This window comes from Limulus polyphemus, unplaced genomic scaffold (assembly GCF_000517525.1).
Source record: "Limulus polyphemus unplaced genomic scaffold, Limulus_polyphemus-2.1.2 Scaffold2978, whole genome shotgun sequence".
In the NCBI taxonomy this organism is placed as follows: Eukaryota; Metazoa; Arthropoda; class Merostomata; order Xiphosura; family Limulidae; genus Limulus; species Limulus polyphemus.
The window spans coordinates 123,752-147,035 of record NW_013668588.1 but is presented as its reverse complement, the minus strand read 5'-3'; the positions used below and the strand labels follow the sequence as shown (position 1 = coordinate 147,035).

The window sequence follows — 23,284 nt, the reverse complement described above, 5'->3', positions numbered from 1 at the left end:
GTCATATATAGAAGTAAGTGAATATAAGGGAGCATTTCCAAAAATGGAAATAGGTGGGCAGGGTGCCACTTGTGTTTGATTTATTATGTGAGCAATATCTTAGCAAATAGAAAAGATAAGACCTTCTTATTTTATATTCTGGCTTGTCAATATCTGTCATTTGAGTTTCTAATTCATATAAATCTATAGACTTAGTATTTTGACTTCACAAACATCTAATTTGAACCAATGCTGCATTCAGTATACCATTTGACACACAAAAATTGATGTTTATCTTTTTTTTTAAATATTTACTTTTAAATTAAGAAATTGAGTAATGTATATTTCTACAATTTGAATTATAATCTACAGTTTGATAACAAATTTATTGATATAAATTTATGAAATAGTAGTTTAATAAAATTTTGAATGCGAGTCAACAAACAAGATGACATGGCCTTCCACCTGTGATCCGTCTCGAAAGGGTTAAATATCTGTATCTCTGCTATATGCTTTCTTTACTTTAACTTGATTTTAGTTCTTAGATAATGATGATGTTACCACTCCAAACTTTGACAAAATTTTGAATAAAATGAAAATATTTTTCATACTAAATTTCTTCGAAAACTGTAGATTTCATATCTTTTCTTGGTTCTCGAAATGGCTGAACCTGCTTCATGACAGCTATACCATATTTGGAATTTATCAAATCCGCTTGTCGTAACAGTTGTTCCAGTCTCAGTCTGTGATCACAAAGAATCTAGAAGGAAAAACAAAATTTACTTTAGGGTGAAAGAAACTTCCCATACAATATTTTTGATTTGTTATACTCAGGCACTTCTCTGAAACTTATATCACTTATTATTATTAAGAAAACAAAATATTAATTTATCTCATCATCATGAACTTTGATACAGATACTGTGTTGGTGTACCATGGTTTTTCTTTCTGTACAGATGAATTGTTAAAGCTGCCTGATCTGCTGGTTCTTAACAGTTAGAGCCACAATTGTTCTCTAAAAATATTTTTGAGTTTCACAATTGTAGTTGTGAGAATAGAAAACCAACCACTTCATTAGATATGAGATGTCCAGAATAACAATTCAGTTCTCATATCATTTCTGTGCTTTCAATCTTATTCATTATGCATGGTGATTAGCTTGCAAACAAAATTCAATAATAGTTAAGCACTATAAATAAGTAGTATTATAAGTACTGCAAATAAATAACAGTATCATCAAATAATATTGCAATAAATAAGCACTGACTGCTAAAAATGAGTTAAATAAAAAGGAAGTTTATGAGGTTCAGTGAAAGAATAAAACAGGTCTCAAGTACAACCTATGGTTAAAAAGGTGTTGGAGCTTCAGCAAGAAAATATATTGTGTTTAATTATTAACCTACTCTGTCACTTTATGCTGTTTTTATTCTACAGAAATAAAACATAACAGTTAATATAAGACGTGGGTAAATATTTAATCTGGACAAAGATCTTTCACTAAGCATGATGTTAGATTTCACAGTTATTGTATTTATTGATGAAATTTGTGACCACCATTCATTCATTTCAAAATTAAAATATCATCTTATTGCATTGCAAACACTTTCAGTACTACAGTAGTGATGAAAATTACCAAGATATTTAAATGCTTTTATTTATGTTTCATCACACTTATTAATTTAAAAGTAATCATTCTTTATCACCTCACTCCTAAAAAAGTGTTTCAACTAATACTATTTGTGTTTAAGTTTGATAGGCTTAATGATGTCTAAAATTGAACAAGAGAAAATGTTATTTACATTTCTTTTAGCTAAAGTTTATAATTTATTTTAGAAATAATTTTTTACTAAATACATTATTCTACATCTTTCAAATCATGAACCACTTACTCAGCACTTTGCCCCCCCATATTATAAATTGTGTATTATTTTAAGCATCAGCTTTGTAGATCAACATTACATGTACCTATTTGAACACACAATCTCTAACTCAAAAGCAAAAAATATGACTACTTTGGTAGATGGTAGATATCCCATCAGATCCATAAATCCAGAAGCATAAGAGTGAGGTAAATGGGTGTGTAGGGCATGATCTAGGGATAATTTTACCATGCAGTTTTCTTTGATCTGAGTTAACATTAAAGTATTTCTATCCTACTGAATTAGAACACTTGCATGTTATGGTCATGCTATTTTGCCATTATTTAACACTCCTCTCGCTTATTCTTGTAATATTGAACTTCACTCAGAATAAGCCTTTGTATTCTCCATTCTTTACCTGATTTTGACTTTTTCTCCTTCTTCTGCTGTCATTGCCATTTAAAGGCAGGTTGTCAGATACCTCTGTAACTTTACCATTCCAGTATGCAGACATACTTCTTTTACAGCACGACAGTGCCTACTTCATCAAAACTTTTCTGACCTCTCTTATCACTAACCTTTTGAGCAACTGGTGTGCCAATATGATCTCATTCACACCTGTTACATTCGTAGCACATACATTTTGTTACTTTATATTTGCAGGTAAACTTTGAATCTAACCTCATTTTCATCTCAACAAGAACAAACCCTCGGAGATTGTGCCTCATTGTCTCACCAGTTCCTCACAGCTAGATTTCACAAAAAGTTCAGGAAAGGTGACTTTTCCACAGATAATGTAAAACAACAATGTCATGACCACTGTCTGAATTAGTGTGAAAAATTATCTAACTCACTGACAAAAAAAAAAAAAAAAAAAAAAAAAACTTAAAAATAGGATTCTTCATAACATAATGTACATTCCTATAGATTTTAGGAAAAAAAAAAAAAGATTAAATGCAGGATATGGTTCCTACAAAGTGTCCTACCATTTCTGCTGCTAGTCAGAGATTGCTTGTTTTCATTAAACATATACTATAACCCATGATTTCAGGTTACTAGCTTTATTTTTGAGAATAAAAGAAGTTTAGAACAAATTCATTATATAATTGTTTGTTTTGAATTTCGCACAAAGCTACACGAGGACTATCTGTACTAGCCGTCCCTAATTTAGCAGTGTAAGACTAGAGGAAAGGCAGCTAGTCATCACCACCCACTGCCAACTGTTGGGCTACTCTTTTACCAATGAATAGTGGGATTGACCATCACATTATAATACCCCCATGGCTGAAAGGGCGAGCATATTTGGTGTAACGGGGATTCGAACCCATGACCCGCAGATTGCGAGTCAAGTGCCCTAACCACCTGGCCATGCCGGGCTGTTGTTTACTATTAAGCATAAAGCCACACAATTAGATATCTGTGCTCTGTTCATCGTAAGTATAGAAACATGATTTTTTTTTTGTATTATAAGCCTTCAGACTTACACTGAGCCACCAAGGAGGGGGTTATTATATAATGCTAAAAGTTTCTTAAATAAAAAAATGTCAACAGTAACATTATTAAAAAAAAATTACAAATTATTTTAATATTGATCTAGATTAACAGTTCACTAGTTTCATTCATTTTTCACAGAAGTACAAAATATTGAAACTATTATTGTTTTAGAAATAAATATACTTTTTAACTGTTTAAACAAAGAGCAAAAAATATTGCTTAAAAAACTCAATTATCATTCATCTCTTGATTATGAAAAAGCTGTAAACATTCAAACTTAAAGAAGATTCAAAACATTAATAATGTGTAAAGAACTGTTAAGTAAAATTTTAAAATTTTTGGAAACCATTTGAATTCTTTACAGTAGGTGTCTGTGATTTGTTGGTGATAAATTTCAACAATAAACTGACAGCACATAATCCACATGTTTTAAAATAATATATTAAAAACAAGTCAAACATATGTACAAAAATTTGTTACATTAACGGTTATCACAGTTGTATCCAGAGCTTTAAATGACTGTCTTATATTTTGTCACAGTCCATACAAGGGGGTTCAATTACTTTAGAACACCCTTTGACAAGACAAAGTATTATCCTCTACTCTGTTCTTACAGTACAAGCTGTGAAATTCGCTTTAAAAACTGCATGTTATGGCCAAACTCACATGCAATCTAACTTCACTTTTACTTTCACTAACTTAACTTACTTCACTTAACTTTTTTGCCTACTGATATATATATATATATATATGTATATTGCCCGACTGAAGCCTAGAACTTTTTACAAACTATAGGACGTTATGATGTAAAAATAACAACAATAAAACCTTAGAAGATTCAGTAACATGACATTAATTGAACTACACAACAAATGATGTATGAATATTTACTTAAGCAAACCTGCAATAAATAATTGCTTCTAAAAATATTAAAGCTAACACCTAAACTTTAGAACTCTCTAAATCATCACTCTTGTAATATATTTAAATGAAATAGTTGTGTATATCTAACAATAAGCACCTTTTCATGAAAATTATTTACAATATTTTTGTCACTATATACAAAGACTGTTTTTGGTTCATACACAAAGTCTCCTCACATAGTCTGAACCAACATTTGCAGTTCCTTTGTTGGTCTCTTATCACAATGCTTCACCTTGACAGGATCCCTGGCCATGGTCTCAATCTCATGTTGTACAAGGTCTGTCTTGCCTGTTCTATCTGTGAAGATATCTGAGTACTGGCACATTAACTCTTGTAGGTCTTTCTTTTGCTTGCCAGTCAGTTCTCCACATATGTTGCATCCTTGTATGTCTCATCTCCACCCAGTAGTTTTAGGTCTTCATCTTCTATGACAAAGTCACTGTCTTCTGGTTCTGCATCTATGACAGCCACACCCATTAGGTCTTCTTCCTTCTCAAAGTAATTCTTCAACAGATTGTCATTGTAGATCTTGGTCTTCCCATCCACTTTCACCTTAATGTCCATTGTATTAATCACTTTCTGTACTTCAAAAAGTCCTTTCCACTGCAGTGTTAGTTTGTTGTTGTCTGTGGGTAGAAGAACTAAGACCTTCTCTCTGACTTTAAAACTATGATCCTAGGCTTTCTTGTCACAGAAGTGCTTCTAACTGCCTTTGATGTGTTTATATTCCACAGTAGAACTGCTTTGATAGATCCTGTACAGTACTCCTTTACAGTCCTCTATTTTGTAAGTCTCTTTCTCTTTTGTCTTATGCTTGACTTTCTCTTGAGCACTGTCCCAAAGATTCTACAGTGAAGTGTCTTTCTTCTGCACTTCCTTCAGTTCCTATAAATCTACATTTAGGGTGTCACCTTTTGAGACTTGCAGGGGCTTGATGTCTTGCTTGCTTTTCTTTTCTTGAGCTCTTGTGGAGACTGCAGGTGTGTCATCAGTCTCCTTTCTGTCTCGTTCCTCCAAACTTGTACTGGCTAGTATATTGCCAATTACCAAGTCGTAGACTGATGCTTTCATATACATGTCCTCAAAGTCTCCCATGTAATATGGAGTGTCCACCTTTATTCATGCTATGGGATAGTTTCTCCCTGTCCCATCAAGCAGCACACAAAGATGTACCTTGTCCATCATCTGATCATCAGATATTAGACTGTGTCTCTTAGTACCTTCACTTTCTTGTCCTTGACATAGCCATCACATACTGGCATGTTCTGGTTTGTTGGCAAATCTTGATGTTTGTCCCATGCTCCAATCACCACTGGCATGTTCTGATTTGTTGGCAAATCTTGATGTTTGTCCCATACTCCAATCATCACTGGCATGTTCTGATTTGTTGGCAAATCTTGATGTTTGTCCCATGCTCCAATCATCACTGGCACTGTTGATTTATTTTCTAACTTGAGCTGACCATCAATTATGTGTTGTTTAATCATGGTGATAGCATTTCCTTCATGTGGTGATTATGACGAGTTTTCTTCATTTTGTTTCTTCTGGCAGTAACACCCATGGTGAAAATCACTCTTTTTCTTGTTTCTTGTCTCTGTAGGTAGCTCCAGCTAATTTATATTGAAATTTCTTCTGCTCCTTGTTGGTGACAGACTTGCACTTTCTCACAATGTGCCCTATTTTTATAACAAGCATAGCATCTCTTCGCTTTCTGTTGAGATTTCTATTGTTGTTTGCATTCACTCGAAATGTGCCCCATTTTATAACAAACATAGCATCTCTTCTCCCTCTTGTTTGTTAAGTTCTTCTCACCTTTGGTGGCATCCTGTTTCTGGTCAGCCACCACTACTTTCAACTTTAACTGGTTGTTCTTCGACTTGCCAGTTCTACTCCCTCCATGAGCATCTATATACTGTTCTGCCAGCTTGAGCATCTTCTCCACATCTTTTGGTGCTCTTTCTTTTAAGAACAATGACATTTTAGTGAAGCATATGATCATGGACTGTTAGCATATTAGTAGATCTGCCAGTCCCTCAAAACTATTTTCACACTTGCCCATGTCAGTCCACTTGGTGAAGTATTACTGTAGATGTGCCACAAACTCAACTACAGTTCCTCCAGTGTCAGGTTTGAATTATCTGAATTTCCAGTGAAAACCTTCCTTGGTAAGTTCATAGCATTTCAGCAATGCTACTTTTAAATTGTCATAGTCCATGGCATCTTCTGACGTCATGTCTGTATACACTTACATGCCTTTTCCTGTGAGAAGTGGGCTAAGATAGACCACCCAGTAATCTTTGTCCCAGTTCTGACTTTGAGGTGAATCTTTCTCATCTCTCCAGGAAATCATCCATGTAGTTTTTCTGTTCCTCAAATTTGGGTCAGCTGGACCTGATCTCATTGTCATTCCTGGGTCCTAAATCTTTCTATTGGGTGAGCTTGGCAATCTCAGTTTATGCTCTTATTCTCACTATTTCCAGTCTTTCCTTTCTCTCTTTCTCTTCTTTCATAATTTTTGCTCTTATTCTCACTCTCTCTCTATTTCCAGTCTCTCCTTTTCTCTTTTCTCAGTTTGTATTCTTATTCTCTCTTCCTCTTTTCTCTGTTTACACTCTTCTCTTTCTAGGTGTTGTTGTTGTTTAACACACTCGTAGATTGCTATCTTTGATCCCAAGTCACTCAACTCTCTCTATCCACTTATCAAAATCAGTCAAAATGGTTGTATAGTGTGATTGTAATCTCCACACTATTTTTCCCACCGCTACAATTGTGAATATATAGGACTACTTCTGCTGTTGTTCATGTCTATTTTACCACCGTTTACCACTGTATAATCCTGGCTGGCTTACCAATATCAGTTTTATATAGGTGTAAATGGGCAGGATTCTTTACAGTAAGTGTCTGTGATTTATTGGTGATAAATTTCAACAATAAATGGACAGCACAAAATCCACTTGTTTTAAAATAATATATTAAAAAGAAGTCAAATGTTAGTACAAAAATTCATTACACTATTGGTTATCATAATTGTATCCATAACTTTAAATAATAGTCTCTTTTTCATCACAATCCAAACAGGCAGGTTCAATTACTTTGAAACACCCTTTGACATGACAAACTATTCTCCACTATTCTGTTATTACAATAAATGCTGTGAAACTCACACACAGTCTATCTTCATTTTGACTTGGTCGCCTTATATATATTGCCCAACTGAGGCCTATAACTTCCTACAAAATATTATGATATAACAGAAAAAACTTAGAAGGTTCTAGTAACATGACATCAATTCGCAACAATTGAACTACACAGCAAATGATTCGTAAATAGTTATTTAAGCTTTTACAAATACTAAATTTAACACTTGCACTTTATAACTACCTAAATTATAACTAGTATTAAATTTAAATGAAACATTCTTTTATATCTAACATCATTTACATATATTTTTTGCTAGTAGCAATGTACAGTGTTTCATTTTTATTGAATGGATTAAAATACATTTTTATAAAACTTTGTCACATTTAATATTAAAATATTAGTATGAACCTTAATGAAAACGAATTCTCCCTCTCTCTTTCTCTAACCACTACTCTACATTAGACTTGAACAACAAAGAACCTAATATATTTTAGCTTTACAAAAATAAACAAATATTCAAATTTGTTACAAATTTCTTATGCATGAATGTTGTACTGAGCTAATGAAGATAATATAGACGTTTACTCCCTTCATACTCTCATATTCTAGCACAGCTAGAATAACTGTAATAACCTGGCTCTTTATTTGATAATTTTAATAAAAAACTATCAGCATAATATGACATATGTTTTTGTTAAGTTACTGAAAGTTCTCTTTCTGTGATTAAAAACAAAAATCAAAAACTTAACTGTTGGATATTAACTGTTTTTTTTTGTATCCAATTTGTGCTTTCTTAAACTGTTATAATTAATATACTTTAGATCAACAATGTTATGTTAAATTTAAGGTCATAATATAATGTAGGAAATTTACATTACATGATAATAAATACTTCAAATAGTACTAAAAGACTCATTAACATTCTGTTTCTAAACTACTTTTATAGAGGTAAATGTACAACATACACCAGTCCCTTAAAGATGATGTACTAAAGCCATACTGTTGTTTTAAATCTAAGGTCTAGTTCAGACTGAGACACTATCAGTAAACTGATATGATAAAACCAGAACAGATGTAACTGAAACTAGTTATGAACAAATAAATAATATGTAGTAAAGTGCAGCAACCTTTGAAGAATACATGAAAATCGAATATAAAATAAAAATGTATATAAACATTGTTGTAATGATATCAACAATGTAAAACTTTAGTACCCACACTATTTGAAACTGCTCATAAGAAATCAGTAGTTAAACAAAAACTGGGATTAATATAAAATTCACTCACAGGCAGCAGAAAAAATAAGTGATCATCTGAAGGCTAAAAAACCAATAAATTTCTAAAAAGAACACAGCTCAGTTGTTTAAGGTAGAGAAAATGTATGCCACTGCAGAAATAATTATTTTCAAGGGTCAATTAAGCTTAAGCAATAGCCTACTTAAGTATTTTATGCTCTAGTCTAGCCCTAACAAATATATTGAATATGACAGCTGTATGATGCCACATTTAATATTAAAATATTAGTAAAAACCATAATTAAGATAAATTATTTTTTCTCTCTAATCATTACTCTAAATTAGACTTGAACAACATAGAACATATATATATATATATTAGCTTTACAGAAATAGAACAAATATTCAAACTCTTATGCATGAATGTGCCACTGAGCTGATGCATTATTACTGTATAATGTGCAAAAGTAGGATATAAATCAGTCTCATGATTATAAATATCAATAATAATAACAAATGAAATGTATCGAGCATTTTGGTTTCTACTTTAAATTTTTTAAACTAGTAATAATAATATACTTATTTATTTTAAGTGTATGCTACTAGAGTAGACAATCTTTCTAATTCTTCGAGTTCTATCAATCCAAATAGGTTGAGAAAGTTTTGGATTAGCTGTTATCCATCATAACGCTGATGGTGCGATATATTAGAATATTTTTCTGGCTGAATGGATCTTTCTGAAACTGTGCTTATTGGTTGAAATATTAAATTCTTCTAGAACTCTGCAATAGTGATGCTATTGTTGAGAATTTTTCCAGGAGAGGAATTAGAATGAGTACGTACTGAAATATTACTCTTCTGAAATAATAATATAAAAATGTTTTATTTGACAGTACAGTTTAGAAGTCAGTATTATTGTCAGTGGATGTGATAAGGTTTAAAGGCAGTGAAATGAGAGTTCTATTTCAATATTTTGTTCCTGACCTAAGAAAACAAAATCACGTTTTGATAATCTCAAGGTTAATCATAGTTCACAGTTACCGGATCTCCGAAACAACTACAAATTCAAGGATCTTTTATGAAGGACAGGTATAGATAATTGTAGTGCTGGAATGAAAGAGACAAGACTTGATATAAAGATGAATTAAAAATAAATGCTCTACTTTTTGAAGAATGACTGATCACACATGTGGAAAGAGCATTTTCACTTTGATAGGTTTATTTGAAAAATAAACCGTATTTAAAGGCTAAGTAAAAGTAACTCATACAATCAGCAAAAGTAATGGATAATTTAAGGTTAAAAAAGGCAAGACTTCAACAACTAGTCTTGACTCCTTCAGAACAGAAATTAGTCTGCTCTCTCTGAAAATAAAATCTTTCCCAAAACTGTAACACATTCCCTCTCTGTAAATAACCAACTGGAAAGGAAAATAACAATAATACAAATGTATCTCTGCTCCATGTGGCAGCCATAAAGAAGTCCTTTACACTAAAAGTAGAGTGGCAGTCCAGTAGTATATTGTTCATAATTCTATAATTGTTTACCCCCCGGAAATTGCACAAGGTGGTTTTGTGACCACGCAACACCCGAAATAGTGTAGAATCCAAATGAAAATAATGAGAGGGTCCTTGAAATAGAATAGAAATATACTTTTAAATTTGAAGTCATTCACATACCTTACAAACTAGCTGGGACATGGAGAATGGCCACGAGAGTAGTGGAAAACTTTACAAGGAAGCAACCACCAAATCAAGTAAATACTGATATATAAATATATTACCAGCCAATACAATCACCTCCACCAGCCAGTGCAACTGAGCCACCAGGGATATAGAGATATGGCAAATTGGAATGGGATGAGACCCAAAGAAGTCTTTGTTACTCCAATGAAAGTCCAGAGTAAGCAATATGCATCAATTGATGAACCCAACTTGTCAAAGTGACAGGAGATAAGTAACGTGACACCTTAGGATCCTGATGGGTAAACAAATGGTGATGTGAACCCCTGAAGCCCTTCAGTGCACACAACATAGCATCAAAAAGACCAAACTGGGCATAAAAAACTATCTGGATACAAGCATTCATAAAAATAAGAAATGGACAGAAGAAGAATAGGAGAGAGAAAACCTTATTCCCTTCTATAACCGCTGAAGACTGGGGAAGAAAGGATCTATTGTGATACAACAGAACTTAAGTGAAATGGTAAAGAGTCCTGTGAACATGAATTACAAACACATCTGAACATTGATGTCTGCTAGACAACAAGAGAAGAAAATAAGTCATAAGCGAATGGTGGTATAAGGAACATGATGCCAAAGGTTCAAAGGGTAAACAAGATAAGGCACGGAGAACCACTGAGATATTCCAATTAGGAACCTGGAAAGGGCATCAAGGATGGATAACCTAAAAAGATTTTTAAAGAAAAGACAAAACCAGGACTTCAAAACTTTATGCTTTCTGAAAAAACGAAAAGTAGCAGACAAAGCTGCCTTATACAGAAAAATGGATGAAAGTGCCAAACCTTTGTCAAATAACCATGCCAGAAATCAAGAAACATGTAGTGCAGTAGGACGAGAAAGATTAAAACAATGTCTGAGAAACCACTGACAATAAGTAAACCATTACTGTTGATAAATGTCTAACAAAGAATGCCAAATGGACTGCATTAATAAAGATGCCACCAGAGAGGGCAATCCCTGATGTTGTGCAGCAGACCCCATAAAAGCCAGGCATGAAGCCCAAGAATGGTGATCACTGATGTAAGAGGGATAGCCAGAGAGAGAGCAGAAGAGGTTGGCACTCCTTAAGATACTGAAGAAATGGAAACCTAGGCTGAACCAGCTAATATTGCACCATTAGAAGAACTAAACAGGATGAGAAGTGAATTAATACAAGAACCATGGATAACAGACAAACTGGAGAGAACACGTAAAGATGAAGACTCATCTAATCCTGGCTGAGAGCATCTATACCCAAAGCCAGAGGGTGAGGGACGCGATACCAGAAGGATGGGAGCTGGGTATTCTAGTAAGAGTCAGAAGCATCAACCTTAGGCATCCCAAGATAAGAGCAGATCCAACAAAAGACTTGTGGATGAAGTATCCATTCTGTGGGAAGAACTCTGTTGGAATGAGATAACTGATCAACCACTAAATTTATAACACCTGGAACATGACAAGCAAGGAGAATGATCTGATGATTGTGAGCCCAGAAGAGATCCAATATCTGAAAACAAAGAGACCTGGAGTGATTGCCCCTGCTTGGAAATGTAGGAGACCACAGTGGAATTGTCCAAGTGAGCATTACCACCTTCTCTCAGAACAATTCAAGGACCCGAGACATAGCTTGTTGAACTACTAGAAGCTCTATAAGATTGATGTGGAGAGAAGATTTATTTTCTGTCCAGAAGCCCTTGAATTCCATATCCCCTACACAAGCTCCCCATTCCTGGGAGAGAAGCATCCTGAAAAGATATATCTTTGCAGGTGTGGGCAGGAAAGGGATACCTACGGTTGTGTTGTCCCTGTCCAGCTACCAGCCAAGACCGAACAAAATGGATGAGGTACTGTGTGGGAATAATAATAGACCTCTCCGTTTTTATGAGAAATCCAGCTCATGCAGCTTCGGATAAAAGAGCTCAAGTGTGAGGCTCTGCAATGTGGTAGGGAGGAGCGAGAAGAAGCCAGTTTTCCATTTAAAGGTGAGTGGAGTGTGAATGTGCAATGAGTGAAGATGATGTGAAAAGGATCTGACAATCTGGTAAAAGATGGATGGATGGGGCAGATGCGAAGCCAAATGGTAGTGTGTGAAACTGAAAAATCTGTTTCTAGTGCACAAAACAGAGATAACAATGTGAAGATTCCATGATTGGAATATGTAGATAGGTAACATTGAATTTTGTCATCCATAGACTAGGTGCAAAGTGCTACCATATGGAAAGAAACAACTCCAAGGTAAACCAAGGAGGCTTGAGGAAATGATCGAGACAAATGGTCAATAACAGTTCGTCAATCGCCCATCTTCTTTGGAACTACAAACAAATGTGAATAAAAACCATTGAGAGACGAGTCGACACACTCTACGGTCTCTTTGTGAAAAAGATCCTGTATGGCTTGTGCTCAATGACTAGATGTAAGAAGATCTTTGGGGAGGGAAAAGACAACCAGTATGAGAGACAATGGAGGAGGAGATGTGAAATGAAGGATCATTCCTCTCATAAGAACCTGAATGACCCACTGATCAATGGCAAATGTCTCCTATACAGACATGAACCGTCTGAGTTGAATTCCCATAGGGTAGTCACTGATGCCATTGTTGTCACTCCACACGAGTGAAGGATGCCCACTGATAAGGGCAGAACCTCTCTTGTGTTCCAATAGAATGTGAAGCATGTTTTGAAACCCAAATGGGAGATGCAGGAAACCATCTAGTGTTGAAAGAGAAGAATGGAGATGCGAGATTCCATGGAATTTGGAATACCTGCAACAATTTAATGTCAGTGAAAAAGAGCTTCTCTGAGATATCTAAGGACTTAAGAAGGAAGTCGAACACCCGCAAGCAAAGGATCCCTCTCCAAAAGATCCCAGCACCAAACCATCCAAGAAACCAAGGAAAGATCAGAAGACAATAACCTTACCAAAGTAGAAGTCAGTAAATAACTAAGATCCTCTGAAAATTGAACAGGAAATTTTTGACAGGACTTAGACAACAGTTGCAAAGAATATAAAAAATGCAAAACTGTTCTAAGGGACAGGCAAATCCAGGAAAACTGAGTTAGGTTAAGATGAATAGTAGTATCAGGCCTAGAACCCCAAATAGAAAGAAGAGGATCTAACCTCTGATAATCTAAATATGGGTCCTCCAAGTGATGGAAAGTTAAAGCATGCTGATCCGATAATTGAGGAGGACAAGGCATAGCAGCACCCTCTCACAATTTATCAGTAAATCTCCGAACATGCACAGCAATGTCTGGCAAAGGAGGAAAGACTAGGTTATCAGCTGAATGATTTTCTGCCAACAAAGAAGGAGAAGAGTATTAAGCTGCAGAAGAAATGCACAAGACTTTACAAGCTTGATGTATTAGTTACAAAAATGGTACAGGAGGCAGGATATCCATCTGACGCTTGTGACTAGTTGTCTGAGCAAAAGGAGGAGCTGGAAAAATAGAGTCCAAATTCTCCCCAGACTGTCTTTGATCTCCCACAAGCTCAGCCTCTGAGCCATCTGAAGAAGAAACATCAAACTTCATGCAAACTTTCTGCATATGAGGGATTGAACATCCTCCAGAGGTGGCAGAGTAGGAGCACTAGAATTCTCCAAGTCAGAAATGTGAATGTGTGAAATCATATCCGAAATGTCTCAGATTTTTTTTTTTTATGTGTAAAATAAAGAAATTTAACAGTAAACTCGAAACCCAATAAGACAAGTTGAAAAAAAATCGTCCAAAGCCTAGGTATATTTCAAGTTGTACAACACATAAGAGAAATTAAAATTTTTTATTGTGCATTTTAAACTGTGGTCCTATTTGTAGTTTTACACATACATTCCATTTCTGAATAACAGATTGAAACTTAAGAATTACCTAGCACGAAGCATCTTTAGAACATTGCAATGTACAAAAGTAAAAAAAAAAGTATACCTGTTGATATTTCTTTGACCATATAAATATTTTACCATTTCGGAGAATATTTGACTAGGTTACCTTCTCCCCACTGGCAAATCAAAGTGTCTATGTCACAAATTCTTAAGAGTTACTTTCAAAATTTAATTAAACTACTTTATTATCATGGTATACAAATAAGCCTAGCATCAAAACAGTTAATAAATCAATTTTTAGTATTATATAAGTTTTAAGTTCTTAATTTTAGAAGGAAATATTTTAAAAAATCATCAGTCTCCACTAGTATGAGAATTGTGACATTTGCTCTTTAATTATTTACCACATTTCTTAAAAGTATGGAATTTGTTGTAAATTACTCATTATAATATTATTATTACTCAGGCAAAGCATATTTTTTTAGCCTTCAATCTTATTTGTTTGTAGAGCCATAAACTAGAAAATCAGACCCTTCTTGCCACACCCACCTCTCACATCCTCTCTCTCTCTCTCAGAAATTGCCATTAGTACTCTTTTATGTTTAATACTACATTATTTCTAACCCACAGAAAGCCAAAGTTTTAAGTTATCAAATAACATATTATATTACATTGTTTTCTACAAAAAATTGTAGATTTTTTTTTCCAGTTCAAACTATATTCCTACAGGAAGCACATCGAAGAGCTTAGATTAATTTTTAGTTGCACTTCCCACATAGTTAGAAAGCCAGAAAAATTATGATAGTTATAGGACATTTTCTATCTGTTACGTGTTCTTATTCTGTGTTCTATGGTGCATTATTTAATTAAATAAAAAATTATTATTACTGTAAAAAAGGAGGGTTAAGTTTCTTCAAGATCTAAAATAAAAAAAAATGTAGGTTAGTACTATATTTCTTGTATTTCATGTGTATTCTTTATTTATTATTATAAAAGTAACTAAAACGTAAAAATTAGAAACTTATTAGGTTAGACAAGGTAGATAAAGAAAAAATAATAAATTGTTCACAAGGTATATTCACGAGTAATTTGTGCATTTATGTAATTCAATAAGGTAACATGAGCTACACGTTTACTGGGTGATTTACAACTTGTATGGCAGAATTATTAGCTCAAAGGGCATTAAAATAATAACATTTAAGTAGACACAGCTGTAAACTGTTACAAGATTTAAGCTATTTAGGACAAACAAATTTAGTTCCTGTTACAATTTAGAGTCATTCTAGAAAGAAAAAAAAGGATAATTTAGATATAGTATGTATTTTTTTTATGATGGTTAGAAGGTTGGTCAAATTGGCCAAATGCACATAGAGTTAGGGTAGAGAAAATAACAGATAAGATATAAAGCTTTACTGAAAAACAAACAAAAATATTTGAATTTTATTCAAGAAGTTTTAGAAATTAAGCAAATGAAATCTGACAATTTTCAGATGTAGAAAAATATTTTTAATCATAATATGAAAATTACTTTGCACTTAGAACAGTCAACACTTTGACTTCATATATTCATGGAGAAATTTCTAGTAAAAATACTACATCGAAACTCTAAATTTTTGTTTTTGATAGACTTGTAATGTTTACTGAAAACTCATGAAATTTTGTGACGATACACAAAACTTTAAAAGTTGATTAAATAGATGCTACACATTATTTTTGAGCTGACCATTTGAATATGAAATAAACAAATGATACTTTATAGTAATGTTCAAAAACACTTATTCACAACAATTAATTATTACTCAGCACATACACAATTATTAGTATTTTTATGCATGCCATAGTTTCATTCAAAATCCTTTTAACATAAAAAACATTTTACCTGTTCTTCAGTAAATGAATGAAATGGTTTAAATGGTCTGGGATCACATTTATTAGTATATTTTCGAGTTAAAGATGCAGCTGTATGTTGAAGAACTCTTGATGGGTCTTTTTTGACTTTAGCTCGTACCTGAGAGAACACCAGAACACAACTTTTTCAAAACAATGAAAACTCAATTTTTACATGTTATGCTCAATAATTTCTTATGGCAAAATAACCAGGGGATAGTTAGGGGAAAGTATAGCTAACTTTCCAAGTGTTTGTTGTAAAAGATCAGCAACATCAAATTAATCTTTAAATATTACAACATATATTGGAAAAAGTATCTTTTTAATTTCTAACTTTTTATACCATATCAATTTCAAAATGGTTGAAAATATGTTTAACCTTTAAATGCTGGACAATTTCATGATCTTCTGAAGTATTTTGAAACAGATTACATACAGACATGAGTCTCTCGAACTGTAATAATTTACAAATGCAAGTGTTTAAAGTTTTTAAAAGTATTGTAAGGCGTACTTTTGTTTTTTCCACTTCTAATAAATTACTAAAGGACTTGTCTGTAGAAGAGCTAGTTTTGGCCCTATAATCTATTGAATAATAACAAAGAAATGAGAACTTTTCGACAATGTGGGTTCCTCGTCATCGAAAAAGAAATGAGAAAGGAAGTAGTAAATGGTGTTTTCAGAAGTTATATGTGTTGTTTTCTGCAATGAGTTTGTTGATATGGGATGCATATTATTGGTAAATAATTTTAGTATGCCACAAGCCTTGAAGCTCCCATGCACCTTACAATCAACTGATTCAAATGCAAATCATCATGCAATAACCCTCCATCAATAAAAGTGGCACTCTCCTGATGCATGTGGCTCCCTCTATTCGATTCTACCAAACTATCACTTTCAGTTTTGGCAGGAAATGGAAGCAATGGTTTTCAGTGTGGAGGGAGGATGGGAAGTGTGAAAAGAGGTAAGTGGCTATCATAAATTATTTTCAGTGTAGGAACATTGTAACTTCTGAAACGGTACATTACTTCCACTCGCATAAATAGCTAGAATCCCACATTGAATAGGTGGAGGGATGGTGCAAGGGAAAGAAAGAAGCATCCTTTGAAAGTGTCCAAAGAACACCCTCAAAAAGTAGATCATCACAGTGGAGGATCATATCTGGGAGACCATGCTACTTCTGTACCAAGTACACTCTTTGCCCAATGTAACAAAAGGTGTCACAGACAGAGGTGGAAATAGGGAGGAGCACATCCAAAAGAGAGAGAACTATGGTTGGATAGAGATCTGAACCATACAATATATGAATCTCAATCCAATAGTACATCAATGTGGGTGAAGGTAAAAGGATATGCCTCCAGGTGTAGAGTGGCTAGGGTGCAACAAACCGTACATGGCAAGTCAACTACATCCAAGACTGCTGGTAAACAACATTCACTTGGGGGGAGGATGAGGATTATACCATCAGTAAATCATCTACAATACAAAACCTGGTAAACAACATTCACTTGGGGGGAGGATGAGGATTATACCACTCAGAATCAAACTGACAGGAACTGCCCCAAGTACAATAAAATCCTCAGAATAAGAAGAACATTGAGGGAAGCATAAGAAGAAGAACCTCCAAGTGCCTTCATCATGACCCCAAACATGGATGAAGGAACAAGAATATAATTGAGTGAGAAAATAGACACCTTTAATAAATATGTGAGGACTTATGTTGATTGGTTAAGCTATAAATTGAAAACCCGGCCATTGGGAATCAACATCCATGTGGGGGGTAGGATGAGGGATTCCAATCAAAGGGGTGAACTGCAATTTTGATGGTTCACTACAATAATATATATAATGGAGGACATCTCATCATCTTCACCAGCAGAACACCACTGCTTTACTCTCAACTGAATAGTTTTGTATCATATTATGTATATTTTATGTACATTTTTTCATTACCACATTCAGGAGGATGCCTCCATGGTCCAACATCCCAGCAGCTTGGAACTAGAAAGTGGTAAAGACTACCATACTCCACTGGAAGAAAATGTGCGAGAAAGTGCATTGGAGAGTCCAGAGGAACAACAACACCTGAGACAGTACCACAGGTGACCACAAAAATCCTAAATTGAAAAGCAGACCATACCCGATTTATTCAATCTAAAGCATGGCAGGGATGGGCAGCTATCCCCTTCTGCTCTACCCATGAAGCCCGGGATGGGCATATTAATGAAACAAATATATTGCGAGGATAAACCTACAAGTAACCATATGGAACACCCCATCTCAGCAGTGTACATTTAGTGGCCATGGAAATTATAACTGTTAAGTCAAAATGGCCTTACACTGCAGATTTGACTAGTTTAAGAATACCTGGTCAGGCACCACTCGCCACAGAGAAGGATCCAGACAGTGATAAGAAAAAAAGTGAAAAGCCTATGAAAAAGAAGAGATATAGATATAAAGATAACTTACCCAGTCACAGTCTGGTCGAAGTCTGAAAAATGGCTACAGGCAGAAGATGATAACCCAAAGATGAAGATACAGTGATCCAATGTAGATAATTAAATATGAACGTATGTGGAGTAGTCCACATGCATGATTGAAGAATTTCCCTCAAGAGATGTCGGAGATGAGATGCCATGGAAAAGGTAAGATGCCTCATCTGAGCAGAAGACACCTGGAAAAAGTACGTGAAGAAGATCATAAAGTAAAATAAGCCAATCAAATTAAAAGTCTAAACCAATTGGTCAGGGTAGAAGGAGAAAAGTCACAAAGATGCCATGGAAAAGGTAAGATGCCTCATCTGATCAGAAGACACCTGGAAAAAGTACGCGAAGAAGATGATAAAGTAAAATAAGCCAATCAAATTAAAAGCCTAAACCAATTGGTCAGGGTAGAAAGAAAAAGTCACAAAGAGAGGATGTCTGCTAAGGAATGAATAGGCAGGTGTAGGCACCACAGAAGGAAGTTGTGCAGGCAACATAATAATGAAGAGCATGGACAGGACATAGAAGCCTATTCGTATCTAACCAAGGATAAAGGTGGGAAATGGAAATCGGCGAGAAGAAGAAATTACCCTCCCAAGCTGCTGAAGTTTTGGGGAGGAAAGATCAATCCAAATAAAGGAGAATATATGTGGAATGGTATAGAGTACATGAAATGTCAATGGCAAATAAATCCAACCTACAACATCCACAGGCTAAGAGGAAAAGGAAACAAGTCTTAAGGGATAGGTGGAAAATGGAGCATGAAGACAGTGGTTCAAACGGAGGCAGCAAAGAACCACATTAACATTCCAATCCAGAATGACAGCACACCAAGGTGGACAATGAATCCGGAAGGAGTGCAACAAGAGGGAAAGGGTAGGAGTGGTAAAAACTTTACGGTACTCGGAAAAACAAAAGTGTGTGATAAGGCAGCCCGATACCCCATGATTGAGGAGACAGAAGACCCCTGATCAAAGAGCCAAGTGAGTAAATCTTTAATATGAGGAACAGGAGGTCGAGCAGGTGAAAACCCCTGACCCAAAGACAAACAGCAGAAAACATTCTGCTTATGTTGATAAACATCCCTAGAGGAAGGGTGAATGGAACAAGCTAAAAAAGAAGCTACGTTTGGGACAAACTGGATCTCCTTGTCAGGTACTGGATAAAAACCAGGTGTGGCGACAATGGATAGGAAGGGCTGGATGAAACACTGGTGACCAAGGTTGAAATAGAAGGAATGGAGTAAGAAGAAGAACCATGACTGTGCCACCCATTAAGGAGCAATCAGAAGGACTTGACAAGTGGTATGGATGATTGAGATCACAATGTGAAGAAGACAGATGTGAGACTAAACATTGTTGGTCCAATCTTGACTGAAAGCATCGACAGCCAGAGAAAGAGGATGGGGAACCAGAAACCAAAACAGGTAATTTGGTATTGAGGTACATGGCAAATGGATCTAGATTAGGAGTACCTCACTGAAGGCATAGCTACTGGACAACAAGAGTATCAAGAGATCAGGAGTATCTCACTGAAGGCATAGCCACTGGAAAACAAGAGTATCGAGAGATCAGGAATGTCTCACTGAAGGCATAGCCACTGGAAAACAAGAGTATAGAGAGATCAGAAGTACCTCACTGAAGCCATAGACACTGGAAAAGAAGAGTATCAAGAGATCAGGAGTACCTCACTGAAGGCATAGGCACTGGAAAACAAGAGTATCAAGAGATCAGGAGTACCTCACTGAAGGCATAGCTACTGGAAAAAAAGACTATCGAGAGATCACTCTATAAGATAAACTTTGTCTGGACAGGACAACATTGAATGCATCTAGAACATGACACAATTATACGAATACAGAGCATGTGGGCCCAAAAAAGAAAATCCAAGGTCTGACCACAAAGGGAATGAGAACATTAGTGATTGAGATAAGCAACCACTGTTGAAATGTGAGAATGGATCATTACCAGATGATTCCTGGCAAGATGAAGAAAATTATCCAAGGCACGATGAACAGCCAGAAGCTCCAAGATGTTGATATGACCGGAGACTACCGACCTGAAGCTTTCTGCTGATCGACCCACACCCCCCTGCCCTGAAGGGAAGTGTCCATAAAGATAGGTAAATCCGGACAATGGAAAGCAGAATACCACATCCCGAGAAGCGACAGAACCTCACGAGCTGTAATAGAAAGAGTAGAAGGGCATGGATGACTGAAAGCTTCATCAAACAAAGTCAAAAAGGAGAAGGTTTGGGTCAACTGAGATGGGTGTTGAAAAAAAAACACCTTAAGGGACAAGATATTAAGTAGGTGTGAGGCATGGCTTCTCCAATTTGATTAACCAGCCAACACAAGCTGCCTCCAGCAGAAGCCAATGAGTGTGATGGGCGGACTCCTATTTGGAACGAGCTAACAGAAGCCAGTTGTCCATATAATGACAGAAGAGCATGTAAGTGTCAGGCAAACATATGGGGCTGAAGCAAGCCTGAAGGGCAGGGTGCAAAATTTATAAACCACCCTGTGATGAATGAACCAAAAATAGCATTGCAACTGACAAGATATCCGGATACGCAGGTAAGAATTTGTGATATCTACCTTAATCATCCATAAACCCAGAGAAAAAGCCCACCTGAGGCTGAGAAAAGACTCCATGGTAAATCAGTGTACAACCAAAAATTGATTGATGTGGGACAAATGAATCACAGGCTGCCAGTCTCTGGGTTTCAACAAAGAGCTGGGAATAAAAACCATGAGAAGGATAATTGACATGTTCAATGGCCAACTGGGAAAGAAGGTCTTGTACTGCCTCAGACAGATGTTGGCTGGTGGTAGGATCCCAAAGCAATGGAAAGAAATGGGTATCTGAGATAATGTAGGAGGGGAATGAAATTGTATGACAAGTCCCTAGGATAAAACCCAAAGAACTCATGGCAGTCACCAGTATTGTTAGTGAAGTGTCCATCTGTGTCAAATAAAACGATGAGATGAGGAACCCCTGAAGGGAGGAACAGGTAAATGCTGAGAAGAAGAAGATAGACGGGAAATGGTAATAGGGCACATCTGAGCTCAGAATGCAACAAACTGTCCACCAAAGAAGAAAGGGTAGTGAGCTGTTGCACTGATTCCACATGGGGTTTCAAAGTCTCAGGAATATTACCAAAAACATACCACTGATGAAAAGGGGCCATATGTAGGTCCCGACAAATAAGGAGGCAGTAAACAAACCTGGGACAAGGCTGCATCCCTACCCAGGAGATACCAACAACATAGAAACCACGTGTTTGAGGCTAGAGCCATTGAAGACAAACGTGCCAATATGGAGGTAATCAGGGAGAGGCTTTCCCTTGAGAAACCCTCAGGATCTCTGTGGATTGCCTCGGAAAGGAGGTGGATAGTAGACAAGTACTGTAGGAGAGTCGATAAGGTAGGAGAAAGGCGTAGGATAAACGAACAAGATAATCAGGGTCTGCACCCACATGGGTAAATTCGATTCTAACTGTTGAGAGTCGAGAAACAGACATTCAGCCTGATGGTAGGCCAAGGCAAATTGATCCAATGCCATGGAGGGCAAGGCATACTGGCATCCTCAACCATCTGAGAAACAAAATGTTCAACATGAACCTTAATATCTGGGGGAGAGTGAAAAACCAAATACTGAGAGGAGGATGTATCATGCAACAAAGAATGAGAGGGATCATTGTAAATCAGGGAAATGGACAAAATAGAACATACCTAAGAAATCATGTCTGAAAATGCCATATTAGGCCTAGCTGATTCCACAGGAGGTGCATAGAAAGACACAGCAAAATCAGGTAGCGGAAAAAGGCTGTCCAAATCTTCTTCAACCTGAACAGGTTTGGCTTGTTCAGGTATAATAGGGGCAAGATCAGAGAAGCAGGTTGATCCAAATAACGATCAATCTCATGGCAGATGATAGCTGACTAATCTAAAGACAAGTCACCCCTACATGTGGCCTGTGTGATTATGTAGGAGGTACGATATCCAAAGTGATAACTTAAACTTCGGAATTCATGGTTGAAAAATGATAATCAAACACAAGTGTTTGATGAAAAAAAAACAACAGGGAAAATAAGTTGTATAAAAAGGGTGTTAACTGTTGAAGAAAAAAAATTAACAAAATCCACTTAAGAGTAATAACGAAAAAAAATTCACAAAGTTGAATAAATTCAAAGAGCACAAAAAAAACCATCTTGACACAAGTACTGCCAAATGAGAAGTAATAGTTCGGTAAAATTGAATAGAGGGTGTCATCACATGCATCAGGGGAGTGTGTCACACTCTTATTGGTGGAGGGTTGTTACATGATAATTTTCATGCAAGATGCATTTGAATCAGTTGATTATAAGGTATGTGGGAGCTTTAAGGCTTGTGGCATGCAAAAAAAAACGTTTTTCATATAAAGGGAGCACTGAACGGGAATAGCTATTTATATGAGAAGAGGTAATGTACTGTATTGGAAACTATTAATTTACATACAAATGGACTTGACTATAAGATTTGCATAGTATAAGTTATGAGACAAAAGACATCATATATGGAAATGAATGTGGTACATACATGTGCTCATACAATAAGGACACTAAAAATGTCACACATACTAAAAATTTCAGCAGTGTGACATCTAATAATTTTAGACTTAAAATAAGACCCCAAAACTCGAGCACTTTCGATCAGTTGACTATTCTTCTTCAGGAGAACAAAGGGTGACCTTTAGCCTGCGCAATGCA

At 35.7% G+C, this 23,284-nt stretch overlaps 1 protein-coding gene across 3 annotated transcripts in view; it reads right to left on the bottom strand.

The window, feature by feature from the left end:
• Positions 1–401: 401 nt before the first annotated feature.
• The window catches only part of LOC106468356 (coiled-coil domain-containing protein 148-like), a 123,043-nt gene continuing 100,160 nt past the window's right edge, over positions 402–23,284 (bottom strand). For all 3 annotated transcript variants that reach the window (XM_022396693.1, XM_022396692.1, XM_022396694.1), the window contains 2 exons: positions 16,048–16,176; positions 402–739 (listed from right to left, as the gene is read on the bottom strand). In XM_022396693.1, the coding sequence (XP_022252401.1) occupies positions 590–739; positions 16,048–16,176 (279 nt within the window). In that variant the 3' untranslated portion in view covers positions 402–589. The remainder of the gene's footprint in view (positions 740–16,047; positions 16,177–23,284) is intronic.